Source organism: Acinonyx jubatus, chromosome A2 (assembly GCF_027475565.1).
Source record: "Acinonyx jubatus isolate Ajub_Pintada_27869175 chromosome A2, VMU_Ajub_asm_v1.0, whole genome shotgun sequence".
NCBI lineage: Eukaryota > Metazoa > Chordata > Mammalia > Carnivora > Felidae > Acinonyx > Acinonyx jubatus.
In genome coordinates, this window is record NC_069383.1 from 44,249,834 (window position 1) to 44,274,625 (window position 24,792).

Genomic DNA, 24,792 nt, shown 5'->3' on the forward strand with positions numbered 1-24,792 from the left:
TCAAGATATATAAGCTGTCTCAACAGTATAAGTCCAAAGTGAATACCACAACCTAATTAAAGATGAAGAGCATAACAAGCAGTATTAAAATGTCTTTTTGGATTCATTCTTTTCCAAGTTATGTTTTTATCAAATGTCCTGTCTTATTAATGGCTTCAATAGACATAACGAGTATACACCCCTTCTAATCTCGCCAAATTCAGAAGAAAGTTGAAAGAATTTTTCCCTCTATATTTTGGGAGTTATGACAGCAAAGAACACAGTGGCAGGCAGAAAGAAGCTTTGACAGGATGCCTAGTCCATTCACCTGCCTACAGGGATGAACACACTATTCCCAGCAGAAGGAGGCTGTTTTGAAAGATCTCTAGAGTCAGAAATTCCACAGTCTCTCTGGGGACTCAGTCCCTACATTTGAGAACCTTTATTTCAAGGAAATTCTTCCTCTGGGTCTAACCACACTTCATGGCCACCTTCAGGAGCATGTGAGCTCCTGTGGTTGGTCACACAGGGCCCCGCGTTCAGAAGGGCCCCACGCTTGATTTAATGTTTTGCCATTGCCACCTTGAAATTCGTTTTTTTTTTTTGTTTTTTTTTTTTTGAGAGAGAGAGAGAGAGTGCTAGTGAGCAACAGGCAGAGAGAGAAAGAGAATCCCAGGAGAGGCAAAGGGAGGGAGGGAGGGGGGAGAGAGAGAGAGAGAGAGAGAGAGAGGAGAGAGAGAGAGAGAGAGAGAGACAGAAGCAGGGCTTGTGTTAGCCCAAAGCGGGGCTCGTGTTCACCCAAAGAAGGGCTTGAGCTCACCTGATGTGGGATTTAAACTCACGAACTGTGAGATCATGGCCTGAAACATGAGATCATGACCTATGCCGAAGTCAGATGCTTAACAACTGAGCTACCCAGGCGCCCCTGAAATTCTTAATGTTATCTTGCACTTGTCTTCTGTAAGTGATGTCTGCTGGAACAGTGAATTGTGTGTAAGAAGGGAAGACATGAGCGGTACGCATTCCTTCTACCTTTCTGGCCCATAAGCTTAGAATTCTATGGCCCCAGAATGAGTGGGAGACAGGGAGACTCAAAACAAATACAAGGAGGGCATGTCTAGACTGATTAAGTGGGGGCACTGACAGACTTTAAGGCGTTTCATTGCACCAAAACTTGTTTTGAATGAAGAAAGTCAGCAAATAGATTCAAAGAAACAGGAATGACTAAGGAAGTCCATTACACCCCTGTTACTTCCCTGTATTATCCGACTACTTACACGGAAAATGGTAACAGAAGGAAAGGGAAATAGAGTAACACAGAGCTCTTTTTTCTTTCCTTCCCTACTCATCAGTAAGCTGAAGGTGGAAAGTGTTGGTAGATGTGTGCATATCAAGAAGGGAAGTAAAAGCAGTTAATTTTGTGCAGTGATTCACAGCTCTGTAAGAACAAAATACATATGCATGCATGAGCTACAAAATACAAATTATATAATTTTGGCGATTCTGCATATAGGTCCAATGCTCTTATATTTGTGTTAAAGCTGGCACTGCACATTATAAAGATTCATGGTAAAATTCCTGCTGGCAACTTAAATTTTTTATTTTTCTTCATTTAGAATAGCATAAAATAGCAAATAAAAACATCATGATGAGACACAGAAAGTAAAAGGCTTTGTTTTAGAATCTGTTTTAACAATATTTTGGTTATTTATCTACTTTTTTGAACAAGGGATCCACATTTTCACTTTGCTCTGGGTCCTGTAAATTATACAGCTGGCCCTGCCCTGCTTCCTCATGCTCCAGATTATATCTACTACATCTGTTCTGCCAAGTCACTTCTTATTAGCTTTCACCCTTTCTCTAGTCATTCACCCAACAAATATTGACTGTGCTATGGTCAGGAACTGTGCCAGAGGCTGAGAATATAAAAATGAGTAAGATATAATTCCACTCTATTCCATTATCTCATTTAATTCTTATTCAACTTGGGTAGGTCCTATTATTGTTTCTACCTTAGAAATACAGAAGTAGAGATTTAGAACAGCAAGAAAACCTGATCAGAAGGACTTTATCATCGAGTGGTGGAACCAGGAACTGAGGCCACCAAAGTCTTTCTGACTACTTAAATCTGAGTTCACAGTTACCATTCTCACTAATACAACCCAAATTGTATTCTTTGTTCTCTGTTATTACAATGTCCACATTTCTGGCTTCTCAAAGATCAATTTTAGCAGTAATTTCATTTTATGAATCTAAAAAAAGGTATACTCTAAATTGTTTCCCAATTTATTTATTAGTATTTTGTTTATGATATAAAATACAGCTTGAATTTTTTTTTCATCTGACAATACTTTGACCCAATTATAGAAAATTACATTGAACAGACAAAGCCTGTGATTTTCAAAATCTTGTTTATGACTTTGTTTGCTAAAATACAGTGTATTGATAAAAAACAAAAAACAAAAAAACAAACATGTGCTTTGAAAGCAGCCAGACCTGGGCCCAAACCATGGCTCTATATCCACTAGTTTCCAAAAGGTACTTAACTCTCAAAGCCTAAATTTTCTCATATGTTAAATGGAGGTGAAAATAGTACCTTAACAACCTTCTAGGCCCATGTTTAAGATTAAAGGAGACCATCCTTGTGGAACACTTAAAATATCACTTCGTGCCTATTTAGTAAGTACTCAGAAATGTTAGTTTTAGTACTATCATTTTTAGCCCTATGTTCTCATGGCTATGTTTGAAATGGCTTTTTTCATGAAACGGTTTCTTCCAATACAAAAAAAATGAGTCCAAGAGTCTCTAATTTCCAAGAAGTATATTATTTCTTTGTAAATAAAAGCATGCAAAAAGTTCCCTCATGATGACACCTGGTAGTCATACAAACCTCTACAATTCGAGGGGTCTGAGATGGTTTTATTCATATAATCTTTCAACAAAAACTCTAAATATGAACCCTCATCTTCCCCCCCACTTTGGTTCTAAACTGCATATTGAAAGGGTCAAGAGTAAAAAAGTTTATAACTATGTATTAAGAACTATATAAATGTGACAAAATATTCCTGTCATTTGGCAAGGCTATCTCAGTTCTCCCTAACCCTTGAACTGACACTTAAATTTAAGAAGACTGAGCAAATTAAAATGGCTGAACTGTTTTCTCTGGTGGAAAAGGAAAGGATTAGCTAATCTGAAGGTTTACTGCCATCACTCAGGCAGTCAAATGACTGTTTCCCTGGCTTCTAAGTGATTGAAGAGCACATAAAAAATAGACTGAATACCACATAAAAATGGACTCTATACCTATTTTTAAAATAGCTCTAGAAAAAAAAGGCCTTCATTGGACACTTTTATTATGATTTAAAGAAAAGGAAAACAGGATCTGGGTTTAAAAAAAAAAAAAAAGCCTCCATCAGGTACCTTAGAAAATACAACAGCCATGTGATATCTTCTTAAAACCACAATCTTTTCAATAATGGCTGTTACCATTGCAGAGTCGTGGGTCCTTACCAATTCCTGGGTGTCCTGCTGCAGGGGCAGAAATGCTGCTTCCAGAATAGCGACCTGGTCGGTACTAAGCTTCTGCCACAGCCCAATCAGCAGAATCACCAAATGGGTGGCACTTTTCAGCCTGGTGAATGACTGGAACAGACTGTCTTGGTTTTCCTCTACTGCATCTGCGAGAGCGATTACCTGCAGAAATGACAAACTTCAGTTAGGGATAATTTCACAATGCTTGAGCCCTCAACAAATTACATTTGGCACACTTGTGTTTTTCTTTAAAACAGCTTGATGCACTTTGTCTTCCACAAACACAAGCTATGTTGAGTAATAAAATAGTTATCATTCATCTGCTCACTTCCTTCTTTAAAAAAAAAAAAAATCCCTGATGTAATTCCAAATCCATATGGCCAGGGGATGAAAAATCCATGAAATCAGCTTAATGGGGACATTGTTCTGTGTCTGGTTCACCATCAATTGACCTTCTACAATATATGATAATATAAGTAACCTCTAATACAGTTGTTATAGTCTTTATTACTAGCTAGAGATGGATCAATTAAAAAAATATCAAAATAACCACGTTTGCCGCGTAATTTAAAATAATGATTTCATTACATCCTTTTCAGAAAGTAATTATCTGCCTCTGATTATTACTCTTGATATAATACATGGTGTTGAGATATCCAGTATTTCTTTATTATATCCAAAAGGTAGATAATGTTCAAACATTTGACCAATTGAGTAATGTCATTTTGAACACAAATGTCAGGCACTAGCCCACAGGGATCTGAAAGAAAAAAAAACGTTCAGGGTGTGTTAGCTTTACAATGCCAAATCTACTTAGGATAAAACTGGCAGGAGTAGAATTGGCTTTTTTTTTTCATCCTCTTGCATAATCTTGTGGAAAAAAGAACTAAAGCAACAATTGAATAGAACATCCAAGACTGCCCATTGGTGTTTTATTTTAATGTCTCGGTGAATTTTGTGCTCATTAAAAGTAATGAACTGACTGGCCCAGAGGCTCAAGGCGTCTTACAGCCCCCAGAACAGGAATAGGAAAAGCTAGGGCAATGTGTGCTCCTTTCTGTCAGTCACTGCCAGCTTGAGGGACTAGAGCTCAGATGACTTTCAGAACTCTAGTGCAGATGAGCCATTTGGTGATATTTCATGGCTTATTGAAACTGGCCCAAAGGGCTTGTTAAAAAATCATCATTCAAACAAGTAAGAGTTTACAGCTGTGTGGTCTCCCAAATTCCATGTAGCAATGGGGGCTGTTGAGGGACAGTCCTCAGAGTGTCTGGGAGACACTGGAAAAGAGATGTAGGTTAGGAAAAGATAAAGCTGTCAAGGCAAGGTGTTTGCCTGACAATGCCAGGCAGACCATGATACTCTGGCATTTGGTTGAGGGCCTGCAAGAGTTATAAAAGACAATCACAACTCCCATTCAGCTCTCCAGGGAACCCTGGGAGTTTGGACAAGGTCAGCATTGTAATAAAGTGCATTGCTTACTACATACCTAGTACTGTGCTACTTTCTTTCCATAGGTGTTCAAAATAGTACATGATATCTTCTAGCCCATAAGGATCTTATAATTTTTTGGACAGGAAACATAAATATCCAACCAATTAGTGGAAAGAAACATTACTGTAATAATGTCCTAATTGTGCAGAACAGAAAATAAGTGTAAAAGAAGTTCGCAAAGGGACAGATTACTATGGGCCAGAGTTAATATCCCTGGGGCCTCTTTTACTCAAATGAGGCTTGGAACTCATCCCTTCCCTATTACTTCAAGAAGTCTCCTCTAAGAGACAGAGGCCACACTTTCTATAAACCAAAACACCTGGAATTATCTGCTTCTTCCCCCAGCTTCACCATGATTACAACTGACTCCTGTTAAAGTCTACATTTATATTCTTTTTTTCCTGTGAGTGTTACCAATTAAGCCTCATTGTGGGAACCATCATATTATGACACAGATGCGTATTGTCAATAAGCCCAAATCATACAAAGATCAAGGTTATAAACACCTCCTGAGTGCCAGGTATATGCAAGAAGTTGCAGAAACCACTCTAGGGAATTCAATGGTGACAGATTTCATCTCTACCTTCAGAGAGTTAATAATGGAAAAAGGAAAATACGTCAGAGGCAAGTGGCGACACTGTAGGGAAGACCCTATGAACTGTAAAGGAAAAATGCCATTAATATTATGATTAGTAGGTTAATAATAATCCCTGTAATTAAGTGAGCACAGACTGCATGCCAAACATTCTGCTGTGCCATACAGTTACCAGTGTCTTCAATCCCCACACCTCTACCTGGTTGGCATATCTCTATTTTACAGATGAGGCCTCTGAGGCTCAGCGGATGTAAGAAATTTGCCCCGTACTGTGCACAGGGATGTAAACTGTGCCTGTGCTTCGAATGGCTCCATGCTTGGTTTAATGCCCTGCTGCCTCTGTCTTTAAATTCGTAATAATTTTATTTTTGAAGTTGTGTTTTATACGTGAAGTCAATGATGGGGCAACAGAACATACACAAGAGCAGGGGAGATATGTTCATTAACTCACGGTTAAATGCTCTTATATTTGCATTTAAAACTGGCATTGAACAATATAAGGATTGATGGTAACATTCATGCAAATAATCTTAATTTTTCTGTACTTGGAATGACATTAAATAGAAAATAAAAACACCATGAGAAAGTGTGAAAGAGAGACTGCTGAAGAAAGGAAAAGGCTTTAGATTTTAGTGGCTATTTTAACAGCACTTTCTTCCTGACTTTTAACAAGGGCCCTGCATTTTCATTTTGCACTGGGAAGTGCAAATTAAGTGGGCAGCTTGACCATCACGTAGCAAGTGAGAGACCAGGAGTTGCACTTTGGAGTCTCTCAATCCAAAGCTTGCGTGCAACCTGAAGCACCTGCCAGGTTCAGAGAAAGGTTTAACTATTACTGGGTCTGGAGCACTTTACAAAGGAAAAGGTGGAGGAAGAAGCAACTTGGCCAGCTCCTACAGGCTCCAGAGAAAGGACAGGTTGTCCTGTTTTCAATTTTGTGTGCCAGCTGTTAAACACGACCATTACTTAAAACTTAAGTTACATAAACTTAAAGAAATTACACCAAAACAAAGGTGATAAATACTCAAAACTCATTACTTCTTAATTAGTTCACTATTATCTAGGCCCTTGAGGTCACTTATGCCTACCGTATCTGTACGTTGGAAACACTCTGCAATGGTGGGCTACTGCCCTTTTCTTCCCAACTTCACCTTCAGTGACCTCACGTTGGTAGCTTGAAATCAGCCATGGTGGAAGTATTTACCACATGAACATCAACAAATGTTACAGAGCCAGGTCTCCTCCCAAACTCCCACCTTCCCAGAGAACCAGTTGTCAAATATTTACTAGTGTGCCACTGAGAAGAGGTACCTGAAATTCATCCTCAAGAATAGATATTGGGTGAGGGGGCTTTAAAAGTACAGGAAACAACTTGAGCAAATTCATTAAAGCAGAAAAGTAGAGGCTGCTTGTTCAGGAAGGAGCAAATATTCCAGTTTGGGAAAAGCATTTGATGAGACAAAAAAAGGTCATCTGGGCAACTGCTGAAGAGGAAGCAGAATGTCAAGGTGGAGAGCGTGCATGTAACACTATAGGTACTGGGTGGCCACGGAGTACTCTGACTTGGGGCTGTCACCTGATGGAAGCTGCACTCAAAGCAGCTATCGGTCACAGTAAACATTTGGGCATTTGCTGGGACTTAAGTGAGGCTTTTATGCACGTTCCTCACTATCAAGGGAAAATTCTTACTAAGTGTAACAGCATGTCAGTTCGTGGACCCACCCAACTTGCTAAACACAGCTGTGGTAGAAGAATGACTTCTCAGTGAGACAGCAGCCCAAGCCACAGGATCTTTCCTAGGCAAGGCCCAAAATACATCAATCCGGGAGAAGCTTCATTTCTCTGAGTTTCGGTCTCGCTGGTTATATTTCTGTGCCATTGTGGAAAGTCTGCTATCCCCAAATGGTCACAGAAATTGGAAAGAAATGGGATAAACAATTCCTTATGTAAATTACCCCCAAGGAAAATCTTCCTGACCTACTGGCCAGCATGAAATACTAAACAGATCTCCATGTTCTCAATTTAGTTTTACACGTAACAGCCAAGTTTACTTTGTTCTCCATGAGAGCCAAATGAATTCAGCAGAATTAACATAGTAAAAAAGGCTGGAAAAACTAGACCCATCAAGATTTAGATCTGTCCCATCAAGGCCTAGAGGATCTTGCTGCTCACCTGGAAATGTGAAATGAGGCCAACCAGCTGCTAGGATTTGAATCTGAAGGAGTGTGACATTTTAGTGCTTATCACTGGCTGTGCAAGATGTGTGTTCCCTGGCGTTCAACAGAACTATAGAAAGGGAGGGGTTTAGGAAACAATAAATGCTAACGATTTCAGGCACAAATGTGTTGATAGTCTTTGTTTTGCTTTTTCAAATTGAAGGTTTCCAAATAAAATGGAGACCCCAAAGGACATCTATGTCCAACTGCCATATCAGTTGATGCCAAAGTAATGAGGCAGAGGCCCAGGGAGCTGCTTGCAGGAAAATGCTCAACTCATAAAGTGAGTGTGAAATTAATCCCAAATACTTCCAGCTGCCAAGATAGGCTCTAAAATTGGTTACAGGAAAGCAGCAGCAGCAACAGCAGAGTAGACATGAATCATGCTCTATGTGAACACAGACATGTCCAATTTCTTCACCTAAACTCACCATCGAATCTGCCTCCAAATCTCATGTGTGGCACACAGAACCCCATTACACTGCTGTTTAGCTGTCATTTACTGAGCCCTCGCTGTGGGCCAGGCACCGTGCTAGTGCTATTATATTCAGATTATCACTTGGCCCTAATGACTACCCTCTGAGGAAAAATTGTTGATCCCTACAGCCCCCATTTCCAGGTGAGGAAACAGAAGCTTAGGGCTCAGATGAGCTTAGTCCTGAACTACAGCAGAGAAGGGCCAGGATTCCAATCCTGTCTCCTGATTGCCCATTGAGTGCTCCTTCTTCCACAACGGAACACAAATATATACAGTAGGCACCTTAAAATAATTCAGTGGGTTTTCATCTTGATAAACCAACAAAGATACTAAGGATAAACACTACTAATATATTACATCCATAACAGGCTTTAGTGAGACTTCCACATTGTTGGGGATGAGGTCACCTCAAATTGAAATTTTCAGGTTGGTTTCTAACCAAAGTTACAGTAAAAGGAAATGAGTTCATAATTTGTAAAGGATTGGGGAGTTGTTTCTCAAAAAAATTGTATTGTGGGGGCGCCTGGGTAGCTCCATCAGTTGAACATCTGACTCTTGATTTTGGCTCAGTTTGTGGGATCAAGCCCCACATCAGGCTCTGAGAGGGAAGCGCAGAGTCTGCTTGGGATTCTCTCTCTCCCTCTCCCTCTGGCCCTTCCCTGCTTGCTCTCTCTCTCTCTCCCAAAAGAAATGAACATTAAAACTAATTTTTAATTGCATTAGGTTCCATATAGCTCAAAATTATGAAGACTTTAGAAATTAGCTATTTCCTATGCCTGCTCCTTTAGTGAAGCTACTTTTGAAAAAGGATGATTCATTTATTTTCTACAAATCTCAGACTACAATGTTTTCAGTGGTCTAAGCAAGCTGATGTTATGTAATAATTGTCAACGTTTACTGAGGACTTTCTAGGAGCCAAGCACTGTGCTAATCTCCTTACAGCAATTAGCTCTTTTATTCTCAAAACAGTTCTATGAGATAGACACTATTATTGCCCATATTTAAAAATAAAGAGACAGAAATACAGAAAGGGTCAAGCAGTTAGTGACAGAACCAGAATTCATATCCAAGCCATCTGATCCAAGAATGTCACCAAGTAACAGTACCTGTATTAATTTCCTGCCCTCACATCAATGTAATCGTAGGCAAAATGTGGAACAAATTCTATCAGAAGCTCCCCAATGGGAGGTTTCAACTTTGCTGACCTTCTAATACCCCAAATGAATTGAGATGTATTTATTTTAATAAAAGTCCAGCATCGATGAATGAGTTAAGAAAATGGAGTGCTATGACATGGATGAGTTTGTACATCCCTGTACATCCCTATTGCATTCAGCAATAGGCCATGCAATGGACTGACCACCCTACCAAGCAGCTTTAAGTCAGTGATCAATTCACTTCCCTTATCTGGGCTCTAGTTTCATCACCTTTAAAATGCAGGGGTGGGAAACAGGATTAATAACATTCAACCTAGTTGTGTCAGATTTTAAAACTTAAATTCCTTTTGGATGATATGTTGTTTTGAATGATCCACACCACTTCCCCTCTGCACTCATCCTGTACTTCTCATTTAATGTTTATTGATTTTGGAGTTTCTATCTATAAAATGGCAGTAAGAATATTTTCTTTGGCTAATTCATATCATTATGAGAATTAAATGAAAGAGGTAAAAAGATGCATAATACCAAGTGTTGGCAAAGACACAGAGAAATCAGAATACCTCAAACATTGAGAGTGGTAATGTAATCAGGTAGTCGCTTTGGGAACAGGTTGTCAGTTCCTCAGAAAGGTAGACACTGAGTTGCCAGGGGAGGCAGCAATGACAATTCTAGGTTTCTACCCCAGATTAAGGAAAATATATGTCCACTCAAACACTTGTTCACAAATATTTACGTCAGCAATATTTATAATAGCCCCCAAAAGAAAAACAACTCAAATGTCCATCAACTAAAGAATAAATTAAATGAGGCATATCAATATTACAGAATATTATTCAGCCATAAAAAGAAACAGAGTACTTACACATGCTACTACATGGATGAGCCTTAAAAACATTCTGCTAAGTTAAAGAAGCCAGTCACAAAGGACTGCATTTGTGTGATCCCATTTATATGAAATGTACAGAATCGGCAACTATAAACACTGTAAACAGACTAGTGGCTTCTTAGCGCAAGGGGTGGGTGTGGGATAGGAGGGAATGGAAAGTGACTGCTAATGGTTGCACAACCTTGTGGATACGCTAAAAATCATTAAGTTGTACACCTTAATTGAGTGAATTGTTTACATATAAATTATATCTCAATAAAGCTGTTAAAAGTAATAAGTAAAAAGTACTGTGAAAGTATAATTCATGTAAGGGTGATAAATTAACACAAAGGCACCTTTATTTAAGAAACAACTTTGATATGTTAATGGCTATACCATATTGTATAACTTGGGCTTAGCAACATTCTGGATGATGCAATAATCAAATAACTTTAGAGTCAGGTAGATATGTGTGAATGCTGGTAACTCTACTTACTAGCTGTACAACCTTTGGCCAGCTCCTTTACCTTCCTCAGACTTGGTTTTCACCTATAAAATAATACTCAAGTAGTTAACATCCTTTCTATGCATTCCTAATTTGTTTGGCTCCTGGTTATTCTTTCTGAATACTCCATAGTTGAGGGTTCATTTCAGTGTAGTAATATCAGGCCAATTCTACTTTTTCTGTCAGGTTAACAGTGACAATGAAAAAAGGAAGCTCCTTCTCTAATACTTGAGGCACATTACTACTGCCACCTAAGGTGATGCAGGACAGCTGATTATGTTGCAATGTTTTCCGGCTCTCTCTGTGTGGTCACTCAATGGAACAATGCTCATTTGTAGCCACATTTAATCAAATTTCAAAGTAAAATGTCATGAGACCATGTATCGAATACATAATACAAGCCATGTAAGGTTACAAGTTTTGGATGACTTTTTTTAGTCCTTTAGGAATTCTATTAAAATATATACACACGGGGCACCTGGGTGGCTCAGTCAGTTAAGCGTCTGACTCTTGATTTCAGCTCAGGTCATGATCTTGCAGTTTCATGAATTTAAGCCCTTCGTCAGGCTCTGCATTGGCAGCATGAAGCCTGTTTGGGACTCTCTCTCTCTCTCTCTCTGTACCTCCCCCACTTGTGCTATCTCTGTCTCTCTCAAAATAAACACACAAACTTCAAAAAATAGTAATAATAATTTGTTTTTAAAAATACACACATACAAACATTCAACTTGGCTGCTATAATTTGCTCTCCAAGAATCCTCTGAGGCTTGTTAATCAGGGAGCTAGATGTTATTTTTCTTTTATACCTTATTCAAAATGTACAAAATTTGGTGTTTTAAATAAAAGGTTTGTAAAGTACACTATGGGAAGGAAGAGGGAAAACAAAACTCACACTCATTCCAGACAATTCCAGCGTAAAAAAAGCAATAGATAAGTCCCCACCATGCCCTCAATTTTCTGGTACTTGGTACACAGTGGGTATCTCAGAAATGCTGCCTGAATTAATGAAACTCAAAGTCAGTCCACCTAAAACTCCGGCATAACTAAACTGCTTCTTTAATCCCAGACACACTCAATCAAGCATTGTCAGGTTCCCAATGTGAATGGAACCCAAGAGATGTCATATGGAAACAACAGATCTACCTCAATATATCTGTCATCTACTTACCAGAAAAAAGGGGGGGGGCGCACCTGGGTGGCTCAGTCGGTTAAGCGTCCGACTTCAGCTCGGTCATGATCTCACAGCTCGTGAGTTCGAGGCCCGTGTCGGGTTTTGTGCTGACAGCTCGGAGCCTGCAGCCTGCTTCTGATTCTGACCCCCTCACATTCTATCTCCGTCTCTCTCAAAAATAAATAAACATTAAAAAATTTTGTTTAAAACAACAACAACAAAAAATCTTTCCAATTCACCTTTAGCCACAGCTGCCTAACACCAGGATACAGACAGCTCTAATGACTGCTGAAATGAATGTTTTGTTCACATGGCTGCCCTTTGGTTAGAAAGATACACTTTCAAAGCTGTAATCATCAAGACAGTATGGTACTGGCACAAGAATAGACACTTAGCTCAAGGGAACAGAATAGAGAACCCAGAAATGGACCCACAAATGTATGGCCAACTAATCTTTGACAAAGCAGCAAAGAATATCCAATGGAACAAAGATAGTCTCTTCAGCAAGTGGTGCTGGGAAAACTGGACAGTGACATGCAGAAGAATGAACCTGGACCACTTTCTTACACCATACACAAAAATAAACTCAAAATGGATATAAGACCTAATTGTAAGGCAGGAAGCCATCTAAAACCTCAAGGAGAAAGCAGGCAAAAACCTCTCTGATCTTGGCCGCAGCAACTTCTTACTCAACACGTCTCCAGAGGCAAGGGAAACAAAAGCAAAAATGAACTACTGGGACCTCATGAAAATAAAAAGCTTCTGCACAGCGAAGGAATCAGCAAAATTAAAAGGCAACCAACGGGGGCACCTGGGTGGCTCAGTCGGTTAAACGTCCGACTTCGGCTCAGATCATGATCTCGCATTTTGTGAGTTCAAGCCCCACATCAGGTTCTGTGCTGATAACTTGGAGCCTGGAGCCTGCTTCAGATTCTGTGTCTCACTCTCTCTCTGCTCCTCCCCTGCTCATGCTCTGTCTCTGTCTCTCAAAAATAAACAAATATTCAAAAAAAAATTTTTTACGGCTACCGATGGAATGGGAGAAGATATTTGCAAAACGACATGTCAGAGAAAGGGTTAGTATACAAAATCTATAAAGAACTTATCCAACTCAACACCCAAAAAACAAATAACCCAATGAAGAAATGGGCAAAAGACATGAATAGACACTTTTCCAAAGAAGACATCCAAATGGCCAACCGACACATGAAAAAATGCTCAACATCACTCATCATCAGGGAAATATAAATCAAAACCACCATGAGATACCACCTCACACCTGTCAGAATGGCTAACATTAACAACTCAGACAACAACAGATGTTGGCAAGGATACAGATGTTGGCAAGGATACTTTTGCACTGTTGGTGGGAATGCAAGCTGGTGCAGCCACTCTGGAAAGCAGTATGGAGGTTCTTCAAAAAACTAAAAATAGAACTACCCTACGACCCAGCAAATGCACTACCAAGCATTTATCCAAGCGATACAGGTGTGCTGTTTCGAAGGGACACGTGCACCCCCATGTTTATAGCAGCACTATCAACAATAGCCAAAGTATGAAAAGAGCCCAAATGTCCATCGATGGATGAATGGATAAAGATGTGGTAAATATATACAACGGAGTATTACTCGGCAGTCAAAAAGAATGAAATCTTGCCATTCGCAACTATGTGGATGGAACTAGAGGGTATTATGCTAAGCAAAATTAGAGAAAGACAAATATCATATGACTTCACTCATATGAGGACTTTGAGACAAAACAGATGAACATAGGGGAAGGGAAACAAAAATAACATAAAAACAGGGATGGGGACAAAACATAAGAGACTCATAAATATGGAGAACAAACTGAGGGTTACTGGAGGGGTTGTGGGAGCGGGGATGGGCTAAATGGGTAAGGGGCACTAAGGAATCTACTCCTGAAATCATTGTTGCACCATATGCTAACTAATTTGGATATAAATTTAAATAACTAAATCCAAAAAAAAAAGAAAGAAAGAAAGATACACTTTCAGTCTAGGGGAGATTTGGAAGCAGGCAAGAAAAAGGGCATGCTTCCCACTCAACGATATTATTGGCGATGGAGTTTGCTACAGACTGGGAAAGCCCCTGCAATAAGGAAGAAGAAAAAGTTTACCATGTCTAAACTTTTACTTTGGCTGAAAAAATCCAATTTGTATCCCAAAGAATTGTTCTTTTAACAGAAACAATGAAATAAGGTTCAAAATGAAAAGAGAAATGGTGGGATGATTTAAATGCCAGATAAGCACATAAGAAGTGTTTCATTATCTATGTGCTGAACCTTTAGCTAGATAAAAGAGAACCCTGGGATTTTAACTGGAAGGCATAGGAAGATTCCAATTCTAAACTACTTTTGCTACTATGTTATTTTGTACAAATAGAATAGGGGACTAGATTACATTCTATTGCACCTCTCATAGAGTAAAATCTTAAGATTCCCCTATAACGAACATTTAGCTGAAATTCCTAAACCAAACCCAGGATTAGAATACATTTTTAACCATGCTATCATTTGGGTAGCTATTAAAATAACAGGGAAAATGTACCCTTTAGTAAAATATTTCAGTCACACATGATTTGTCTTCATAAAAAGAGACCTGCTAATTGGCCAAATCACCTGATGCTTTGGAACACTAAGGTATGATCGCTGTGACTCTTAGAAGTCATGATGGTTTTACTGGTCTAGGATTATAATTTTCCTTGACACCAATCCACACTTGCCAAATGCCTTGAGAATTCATTTAAAACTTCTTTTACAAAAACAAATTATTCCTGAGAAATTTCCTTATACTATGTACTATAGGACCCTTTTTTTCTTCTTTTTTAATGTTCTGCCCAGAAGAATATGAAAGGTAGGCAGTGCTGGAATATAGACTTTGGCTGGGACTTTTAAAACATATACCACTGATACATAAAAATATTAAATGAGAAAGACGATAAATCATTTGCAACTGACTTAGAGACAAATTTTGCTATTTCTGCAAAGTTTATTCACAAAATAGACATGTAACTTAATCACCTAAAAGGAAACTAACTCCAATGCTTGGCTAATATAATGTTAAAAATACAACTGATCTCAAACCTGATTACTATTTTTACCTTCCCCCTACCCTCCACTCCCCTGCTGACCAAATTTTTACCCCTTTCCATAAAATGAACTACTTAAAGCCAAGTAAAACCCCAATTTAAAAAATAATAATTAATGAAATCAAGTTGTTAAAAAAAAAGAATGAACGTTCCCTGGACCATGGTTACTCATTGAACAGATCGCTGTTAAAGCTGGAATCTATGGTTGGCAAAGTCAGAGCTCGTTTTACAAACCCTGGAGAATGCCACAGTTATCACTGTCCAAAAACAACATCCAAGAGGTCCGATGTGAATAGTTCCTAAGTTTAGAATATTTCAGACCACATTCCTACAGGCAGACATGTCAGTAATTATGTAGCCACCCACACAGCCTTGAGTGCCATCTCCAATGAAGGCAAATGATGGATAGCTGGGTAGTTGGTTGGTTATCCTAAGAGCATTCCTTTAGTAAGGCCGTTAACACGAAGACACATTATTACATGTGATCAATTAAGGCATGTTGATAATCCACCCAAAAAGGCAAAAATAGAAACTGGAGACCCCAACAGTGTTGACGATGCTGTTGACCATTTCCTTCATTCCAGAGTTTAAGAGGTGAATGTGGCATTTTCCCAATAAAGTGAAATCGTTTTCTCTTTCTATGAATCTTCTTTTAAAACATTTTTTAAAGGCCATTTCTCTCGAACACCTGTGGTTTATATTTATTTTTGCTTTCTTAGATAAAATACATAGTTATACCACTACTATCTGGCAGTACTTAGGCAAGACATTTATAAGGCTGCATGCAACCATATAAGCCATAGCTCAGACCACATGGAAATAGTACAAAAGGCAATGAGTGGAGCTTCCTGGTTTCACATGGAATGAAACAGACCATAGGTTGTTGGGACATTACAATTGGAAGTGGCCTTGCTGAAGATATGTGGTGCCTGATTTCTTCTGTGCTATAAACTCCTCTAGGCCAAAGACATTTAATGTACGTTTATTATAGTGAAGTAAATTAAAAACCCTGATAACTAAGCAGCACAAGAGTGTCTATTAAGATAGTAATTTATAGGAGCACTACCTGGGCAATGGAAATCCATTCCTACAATCCAGTGAATAAGACTAAGGCCTACCATTTTTAAAAAGTTTCTATAGGCTATGTTATTTATTTAGGTCTACCATAGATAGTAAGTAACTAGTTTCTAAATTCACACTTTCCACAAGTATTACATTACAATGAATTAGTAAATTCAAGTTTTTACCATTAAGTTATGTCATGAATGTTATAAAGCCTGTAATTTAGCTTTAAAATAAATCATCATAGACAAGATCATATGATGTAATAAGCAGATAAGTCAGTTTAAGCTACACTCCATAGCAGTATCTCAACATCCTCATTAATGACATTTGGATCCAAATCTTTGTTGTGGGAACTTTCCCTACATTGTTGAAAGTCTAGCAGCACTCTGAACTGTATAAACTATCTGTGGATGTATAAACACACCCTCCCCTCAGCTATGGCAACCAAAAATGCCTTGAGACACTGCCAAATATCTCCTTAGGGGAAAAATCACCCTAATGGAGAAACACTGCTCTAGAGTCTGAGTTTGGGCTCAAAACAGCTATCCATCTACAATTGCAAGCAAAGCTCACATGTCAGATGGGGCTACACTAGCACTTGGGCTATTGGTGTCTCCAGCAATACCAAAGACTTTGTAATTATTATAACGAATTTCAGAAATAAGTTTTGATTGGGGAGATCAAAGGTTTGAAAATCAGCATTATGGGTGTTAGAAAGAGATTCACTGTATCAAACAGTATTGAAATTGTTTGCTATTAACAGTATCAAATACATGAACTGGCTGAATATTTTTGTATTCATACTCTCCTTTGAAAAGTGTATAAGAAAAAGTGTATAAGAAGCCATTGGGACAGATTTCTAGCTATCTGATGCCCATTATGGGGGTAAGTGTATTCTGTCTTAAATTATTGTCTTACCTTTCTAGAAAGGTTGTATTCTAGTGCCTAAAAGATGGAGTTTGAGCCTTCACCCAGCCTACAGTAGGCTGTATGAATTGTTCCATACTTATATATGTTTATATAAAAAATTTTTAAGTTTATTTACTTATTTTGAGAGAGAAAGAGCATGAGTGGGGTAGGGGCAGAGGGAGACAGGGAAAGACAATCTCAAGCACTCAGTGCTCTCAGCACAGAGCATCTCAGCACAGAGCCTGATGTGGGGCTTGAGCTCACAAACTGTGATATCATGACCTGAGCTGAAATCAAGAGTCGGATACTTAACCGACTGAGTCACCCATGTGCCCCATAAACGTTTATTTAATAAATGTCTTTGTGTATGGCAAAATTTGACCGAAGACTTACTTCCATTATAGCCAAAGAGAATGGTTACAGGAAAACAGTTCATTCTTATCAAGCTTTTGATGTGTATCATTACTTATGAAAAGAATTTAAGATTGCCCATGACCAAATTGGCAAAAGTAGTGTGCAATGTCAAGTCAATGCTAAGTGATGGGGATAAATGTGATTTAAGAGCTGCCTGCAAAGAACCAACAACAAGGAAAACAAATATATTAATAAACACAACAACTGCTGCTTACTGTGTGCCCACTATGTGCCAGGCACAGTCCTGAGAAATCAATGTTTATTATTCCTAAAACTTTCAACAATTTAGATAATTATTATTTTTGACTTATGAAGAAAACAAGGTTCAGAGAAGTTAAGCAACTTGTTCAAAATCACACAGCAGTGCCCAAATTCAAACCAGGTCTATCTAAAACCTCCAAGGCCCAAGCATTTCCCAACCTGTCACACTGTATCTTTAGATACGCACATACACACACACACACACACACACACACACACACACGATGATAAGTGTTATACAAGACTGTTGGGTTGAGTTAATATAAGAAAAATCTATAAACAAGCCTTCACCACCAGCCTGACTTCTTGAGGATGAAGACCCACAGACTCTTTTGTCCTTATCTTTAAGGTTTTTTTTTTTTATGTTATTTTGAGAGAGGGAGAATGCAAGCAGAGGAGTGGTGGAGAGAGAGTGAGAGGGAGAGAATCTCAAGCAGGCCCCAGGCTGTCAGTGCAGAGCCTGACGTGGGGCTCAAACTCACAAACCCGTGAATCATGACCTGAGCCGAAACCAAGAGTCAGATGCTTAAATGGACTGAGTCACCCAGGTGCACCCCATTTGTCCTTCTTTTAAATAAATCCACATTTGACTAGTTGAATATCTTTGGTTCAGAAAAGCACATACAATCCTGAACATCACTCCTATTGTCTTCCATCTATCTCTGTTACCTGACTGGCCCTGTAGTCATTTGAGTTTACAACCCCTGCAATAATCACAAACTCTGCAAACATGAAACAACCACAATAAGTATGGAAGAGCAGAAATATCTACATCACAAATGATTAAATCTGAATCTGGGCTCTGGTCCTGTCCCACCACTCACTGGAGTCTGACGCTATGAGAGTCCCTTAATCTCTTTAAACTTTAGTTTTCTCCTCCATAAAAGAGAGGTATTTGCTGTGGAGCTCAAATGAGATGCAGCATATGTGTTTGTCATGACACCTAGCACACAATAAAGCACTCAACAGAGCTTAACACTATTACTAATTTAGTTTTTGTAACCTAGCTAAATACCCAGCCAAATTTTTTTTATTAAAATAAAACAAAAAACTATTACATTGAATAGCAACCCTTCTCTTTGCCTTTTCATCTCTAGTTTACACAGTCCCATTAATTTCAGCATCTCTTCATGGGACTGTTTTGTCACACAAGTTATATACATTATTTACCAACATGTATAGCATAATTTCCATACCCTACACTCTCAAAGCACCTGTATGTCCCCTTCCATTACATCCATCACATTCAGAATTACTTGTTTGACAATTTTAAGCTATGTGAAGGCAGAAATTGTGTTTTGTATGTTTTTTTTTTGTTTTTTTTTTTAAGTAGGCTCCACACCCAGCATGGAGCCCAGTGCCGGGCTTGAACTCAAGACCCTGAGATCAAGACCTGAGCTGAGATCAAGAGTCACACACGTGACTGATGGAGCCACCCAGGCACCCGTGTGTTTTGTGTTACTACTGTGTTCCCGGTACATAGTACAAGGTCTAACACATAGCAGGGATCAACAAATATCTCTCCAAGTGAACAGAAATAAATGCCATCTGTTATGTCTTGGAAAAGTACCATACTGGCTTAACACTACTATCTGAAGTACAGCTAATACCTAGCATAGCAGTTGTGAAGCCCAGCAAATAGCATGTTTCCTTAATTCCATAATGCACTTTGCTTGTTAGGTGCCCTCATATGTACACATTCTAATGATTTTCAAATCATAATGTGTCTTATCTCGGTGTTCATTTAATGTGCTAATTTTACTTTTTATCTTCAAAGGTAATAACATCAATAATGTACCTTAAAATTAACATCTTACAATCTATTAAATATGTTTTTGTTTGGTATTTTGTTTGGAATTATACCTCCCAATGCCAAGGTTCCCAGAGAATCTTGAGGTTCTGGGAATCCAGTTCCCAGAGAATAACTGTTCCAATGGCATTTCCTAGCTGCCCTGTAGGGCACTGTCTCTTCTTCTTTTTTTTCTTTTTAAAGTTTTATTTAAATTCCAGTTAGTTAACATACTGTATAATACTGGTTTCAGGTGTACAATATAGAGATTCAACCCTTCCATACAATACCTGGTGCTCATAGAACTGTACTCCTTAATCCCAATCACCTATCTAACCTATCCCCCCACCTACCTCCCTCTGGTAACCATCAGTTGGTTCTTTATGGTTGAGTCATGGTTTCTCTCTCTCTCTCTCTCTCTCTCTCTCTCTCTCTCTCTCTCTCTTTCTCTCCCTCCTCTTTTTTCCCTTTGCTCATTTGTTTTGCTTCTCAAATTCCATATATGAGTGAAATCATATGATATTTGTCTTTCTCTGACTTATTTCAGCTTAGCATAATACTTTCTAGCCCCATCTATCCATGTCATTGTAAATGCAAGATTTCATTCCTTTTATTGGTGAATAATATTCTGGTGTGTGTGTGTGTGTGTGTGTGTGTGTGCATGCACGTGTGTGTACATCTTTATTCATTTATCAGCTGATGGACAGTTGGGCCATTTTCATAAAGGCCCCCCCAGATCCTCCTCTACATTCTCAGTGGAACCTAGTATAGGCCAAGCATGAGTTCTTTCTTATGAGCTCCATAACAAACTTTTTCACTCCAGCTTTCATGAAACTGAAGCCCGTCTGAAAGGTTTAAAAGACTAACTGTCCACAAGCATGCAGCCAGATTCAAACCCAAACCTGTCTGGTTGCAAAGCCCGTGTTCCTCCTGTTGCTGCAGAATGGAGGTAGAAAATTCACTTCTGCAAATTTTTCACTAGTTTTTAAAAAATTAATTCTGATTTCTTATTATTTCAATGAAAAAAGTACATTTTGGGAAGGTAATAAAGTACATTTCTTTTCAATAGAGGCTAAGGTTGATTTACCCTAACAAACATTTGTAAGATAGTGACTTTTTTACACTTACCAAAGTAATTTTTAATGACTGTTTTCAAAGTGATCTTGAACTACAAAACTAGCCAAAAGGTAGTAAATATCTATGTACATTTCTAATACAGACTAGAATTACATAAAAAGGAAAAGAATCCACAATCGTTTCAGCCCTGGCATTACTATCCTAATTTAAAGTTTCTCTGTGAAAAAATACAAATAAAAACAAAAACAAAACAGGGAGAAAGACAAAAGAAAAAATAAATATTTGGTTGAAACAAAAAAAAAGTCTACAAGCACAAGTAAATGTGGTATATATTAAAATGAGATCTTTTCCTGAAATGTCCAAGTTTGGATTTGATAGGATGAGAGGTCCCTCTGAACCCAACACCTATCATTTCTTCCTTCTAAGTAGCTGAAATAGACTATATGGGAAGATCATATCTAACGAGAGAGGTATGAGTTACAAACCAGTTGTAAAAATAACTCACTTTCTAATTTACTTAAATCAAATAGGTGCCACAGTTTAAATCAGAATCCTCCAATAGAGTCCATTTACCAGAAATCTGAATCCATTTTCAGAGAAGAACTTTTCAAAAAGATTACCATCACAGCAGTAACTGATTCACACAGCGACTTTTTGTTTAAATTCTTGGTATTAATATCCAAAAATGTGATAACGAGCTGAATTTGGATAAAATAACAGGTATCACACCAACCATCCAGAGAAGAGATTTTAAATCTGGGGATAGAATGCCATGTTGGCACCTGAGGCACACATGAGTGATGGGAAAGATTACAGTTTAGCTTGTGAACCCTCAGGAAGCAGTTCTTTGTTTCAGCTCTCCAGAGTTTTACCCTGCAGCCATCATTTTAATTCTCCTAAGAGCACCTTAGAAAAGCAGGGTTTAGCAATCCTTAGAAAAAAATATGGTTTGATGATTAAAAAATAATATTATGAAAGATTATACACATTATTAGAAGACTGCTCACCACAAGAGTTCCAGGAGTCAGAAATCCATTCTGGCAGAAGAAAGGGGAAACATAAATGCTGCATGAAAAGAAACTGATATGTGACCCTGGGTGGCTCACCGATTAAGTGGCGGACTTAGCTCAGGTCATGATCTCACAGTTCCTGGGTTCAAGCCCCAAGTCGGGTTCTGTGCTGACAGCTCAGAGCCTGGAGCCTGCTTCGGATTCTGTGTCTCCCTCTCTCTCTGCGCTTCCCCCACTTGCACTCTGTCTCCCTCTCCCTCAAAAATAAACATTAAAAAAAGAAAGAAAGAAATGGATAGGGAGGGCATAGGTATAGTTGGCTGGAGGAAGGAGGAGATTTTGAGGCTGGTAGCAGTAAGTCTCTCCATAAAATGAGATCATGATCAGCTTTATTTGATTTTCTATTTTCTTGGAAACTTAGTCACAGTTTTATGATCTATATAGGTGATTTCATGTATAGTTTATAGTCTACCTACCACATCTCTGACACTGACGATTATTTTCCCTGTAATCACCAAGCTGTGATACTGGGACATCAAGTTGAGATGTGATATTAAAAAGGACAGGGGCAAGTGAAAGGAGAGCCCTGAGCCTCTATCTAACCCTTCTCAGGTTGGACATAAGGTGTTTGTTCCCTAATGGTTGAGAAAAACACAATTTATAAAGGACAAAGACCCAGTCACATCAACTGGCCATTCTGGCCAGAGTTACTAGGAAAAGGGAAACCAAAGTGTGATCATGGGATGAAAGGGAAAAAGAAATGGCCCAGACCACTTCTTCCAGCAGCAAAAATCTGCATAAAGATTGGTTAGTGTGCTACAAAGAACACAGGCCTTCAACTTAATAATTTGATTCCCAGTTTTGCTGTTTCTCCAAATATTCTTAACTAATATACTCCAAACTGAGACCTATTATTCAACTACTTTATAAGGAAAGAATATAAAATCAGTACCTTATCTAGGAAAAAATAGCATCTAGAACAAATTACTGTTTAAGACATGAGGATACCAATGGATTACAATGAATCTTTGGCATATGTCCTTAAAGAGTAAAGATTCTCCAGATTATACAGAGGTAGAGGAGACATTTAATAAGATAAAAGGATTTTCAATATAAAACCATTTTATAGAAATAATTTTTGCCTTCTGTAACACTGGTATTGGCTTTCAATTTCTAAAATCAAACATATCAATGACTTGAGACATGCACATGATGAAGACATACTCAACTTGTTCACTGGTTAGGACAATGAAGCATGTTTTCTTGGCTGGTAAAAGCACCAGTGAGTATCAGCTCTGGTCTCAAGCAGCTAAGGAGATTTAGAAGGAAAAAAAAAAGCTTCCCTGGAGAATTCAGCTTTCCACCTAACTGGCTACCAGGGTCACCTCTGAACAGGCAACTGCTCTGTTGCAGAAACAGAAGTTAGTTGTTGGGATGAGCACTGGGTATTGTATGGAAACCAGTTTGACAATAAATTATATAGAAAACAAAAAAAGAATACTTAAAAGATTTCTTGATTTGGAGTAAAAAAAAAACCAACAGAAGTTAGTGAGATTTTTTCAGCGTCTATAAAAACAACAATGACAACAACAAGACACCTTCTGATTTGGGTTAGGGAAAAGAGCAGGATCTTGGCTTTGTTCCCCAAACCTCACAAATGTGAAACAAACCTACACCTTAAAATCTACACATTTAAAAGTTAGCCAAGGATCTCCTGAATATGTGGAAATATGAAATGATACAGTATTGAAGAAATCTGTTCACTTTAAAGAATAAATCTTAACAGAATCACTTCTATGTTCAGCAACTCCCTAAATACACAAAACCAGAATCTGATTTAAACAAATTTCATTTCTTGATAGCTTTTTCTCAGAAGCACAGGGATGCAGCCGTAGAGGAGACACTCTGCTGGCTCCCTAATTTCCAGCACTTCTTTCCCCATGGGTTCTCAGTGGGGTTGCTCCTGACCCACACAATCATGAGGAGACCCATGTACAGCCCAATTGAATAATATGCATTTGTTCCCGATTGTAAGCTAAAAAACAAGTTAGCCTAGATAATTTAGATTCAGAGAAAAAACGGCTCCAGATTCAACTTTGGCAGGGAGTCCTGAGCTAAAAAATTATGTCCCTGAATTTTGGAGAGGACAGAAACCATTGTGGTTGTTCCCCTACAGAGCTCCCCCATCCCTGAAAGAACACAAAAAAGATAAATTTCCAAAGTTAGGAAATCAGGCTTCAGCTCACCATTGTGTGATCATTAGAATTACACCCAGCTACTCATGAGTCATCAGGCACTGGATTCAATCAGTGAATGAATTCATCTTTTTTCCAGGGGCTATCTCCACTGCAGCAAAGAACTGGCAAGAATAAACAATTTGGGTAAAGTGAGCCAGTGACCTTCTTAAGGTTCACACCTAATCAACTATTTGATTTTAGATCTGAATGTACCAACTAATTTGACTGTATCTTCCCACTCTTATCAAGGCTGATTATTAACTGCATCCCACCATGTCCACATTAGAATGTGACCCAGAAGAAAAATTCCTCTCAGTAATAGAGAAGTCAATCTGATATTGAAAATCCAAACAACAGCAGCAAATAAGCAAAAAAAAATTAAAACAAAAAGAAATGTCCACAGTTTCTTTAAGATATTAAGAATCTTTTTTTTAAGTTTACTTATTTTGAGAGAGAGAGAGAGACGGAACATGCGAACACCCAGGAAAGCAGGGGTGGGGTAGATAGAAAGAGAGAGAGAGGGAGAATCCCAAGCAGGCTCTGCACTCTGAGTGCAGAGCCCAGTATGGGGCTCGTACTCAAAACCAAGGGATCATGACCTGAGCCAAAATCAAGAGTCAGATGCTTAACCAACTGAGCCACCAAGGCACACTAAACATTAAGCATCCTTTAAAAATGGCTGTGATTCCAAGTTTGTACTGACTAGAGAGAACTCAAATCTCTGGCCCATGTCTGACAATGTAGGAATATTTTATATATATTTTCATCCAGACTGCTTGAGACATATAGAGAAATCTAATTTGATTTAACCTACTTTTTTCCCCCCAATATTCCTGGGTACTACTGGGCTGCCTCTTCTAATGAACAAGTGTAACTTCTTGCTAAATTTGATTTAAGTGATTCATCCTGGCTGAGCACAATCAAAACAG

At 38.5% G+C, this 24,792-nt stretch overlaps 1 protein-coding gene across 6 annotated transcripts in view; it reads right to left on the reverse strand.

The window, feature by feature from the left end:
* Positions 1-24,792, reverse strand: part of BBS9 (Bardet-Biedl syndrome 9) — a 439,643-nt gene that overhangs the window by 83,849 nt on the left and 331,002 nt on the right. For all 6 annotated transcript variants that reach the window (XM_015065037.3, XM_015065036.3, XM_053218247.1 and 3 more), the window contains one exon: positions 3,490-3,672. In XM_015065037.3, the coding sequence (XP_014920523.1) occupies positions 3,490-3,672 (183 nt within the window). The remainder of the gene's footprint in view (positions 1-3,489; positions 3,673-24,792) is intronic.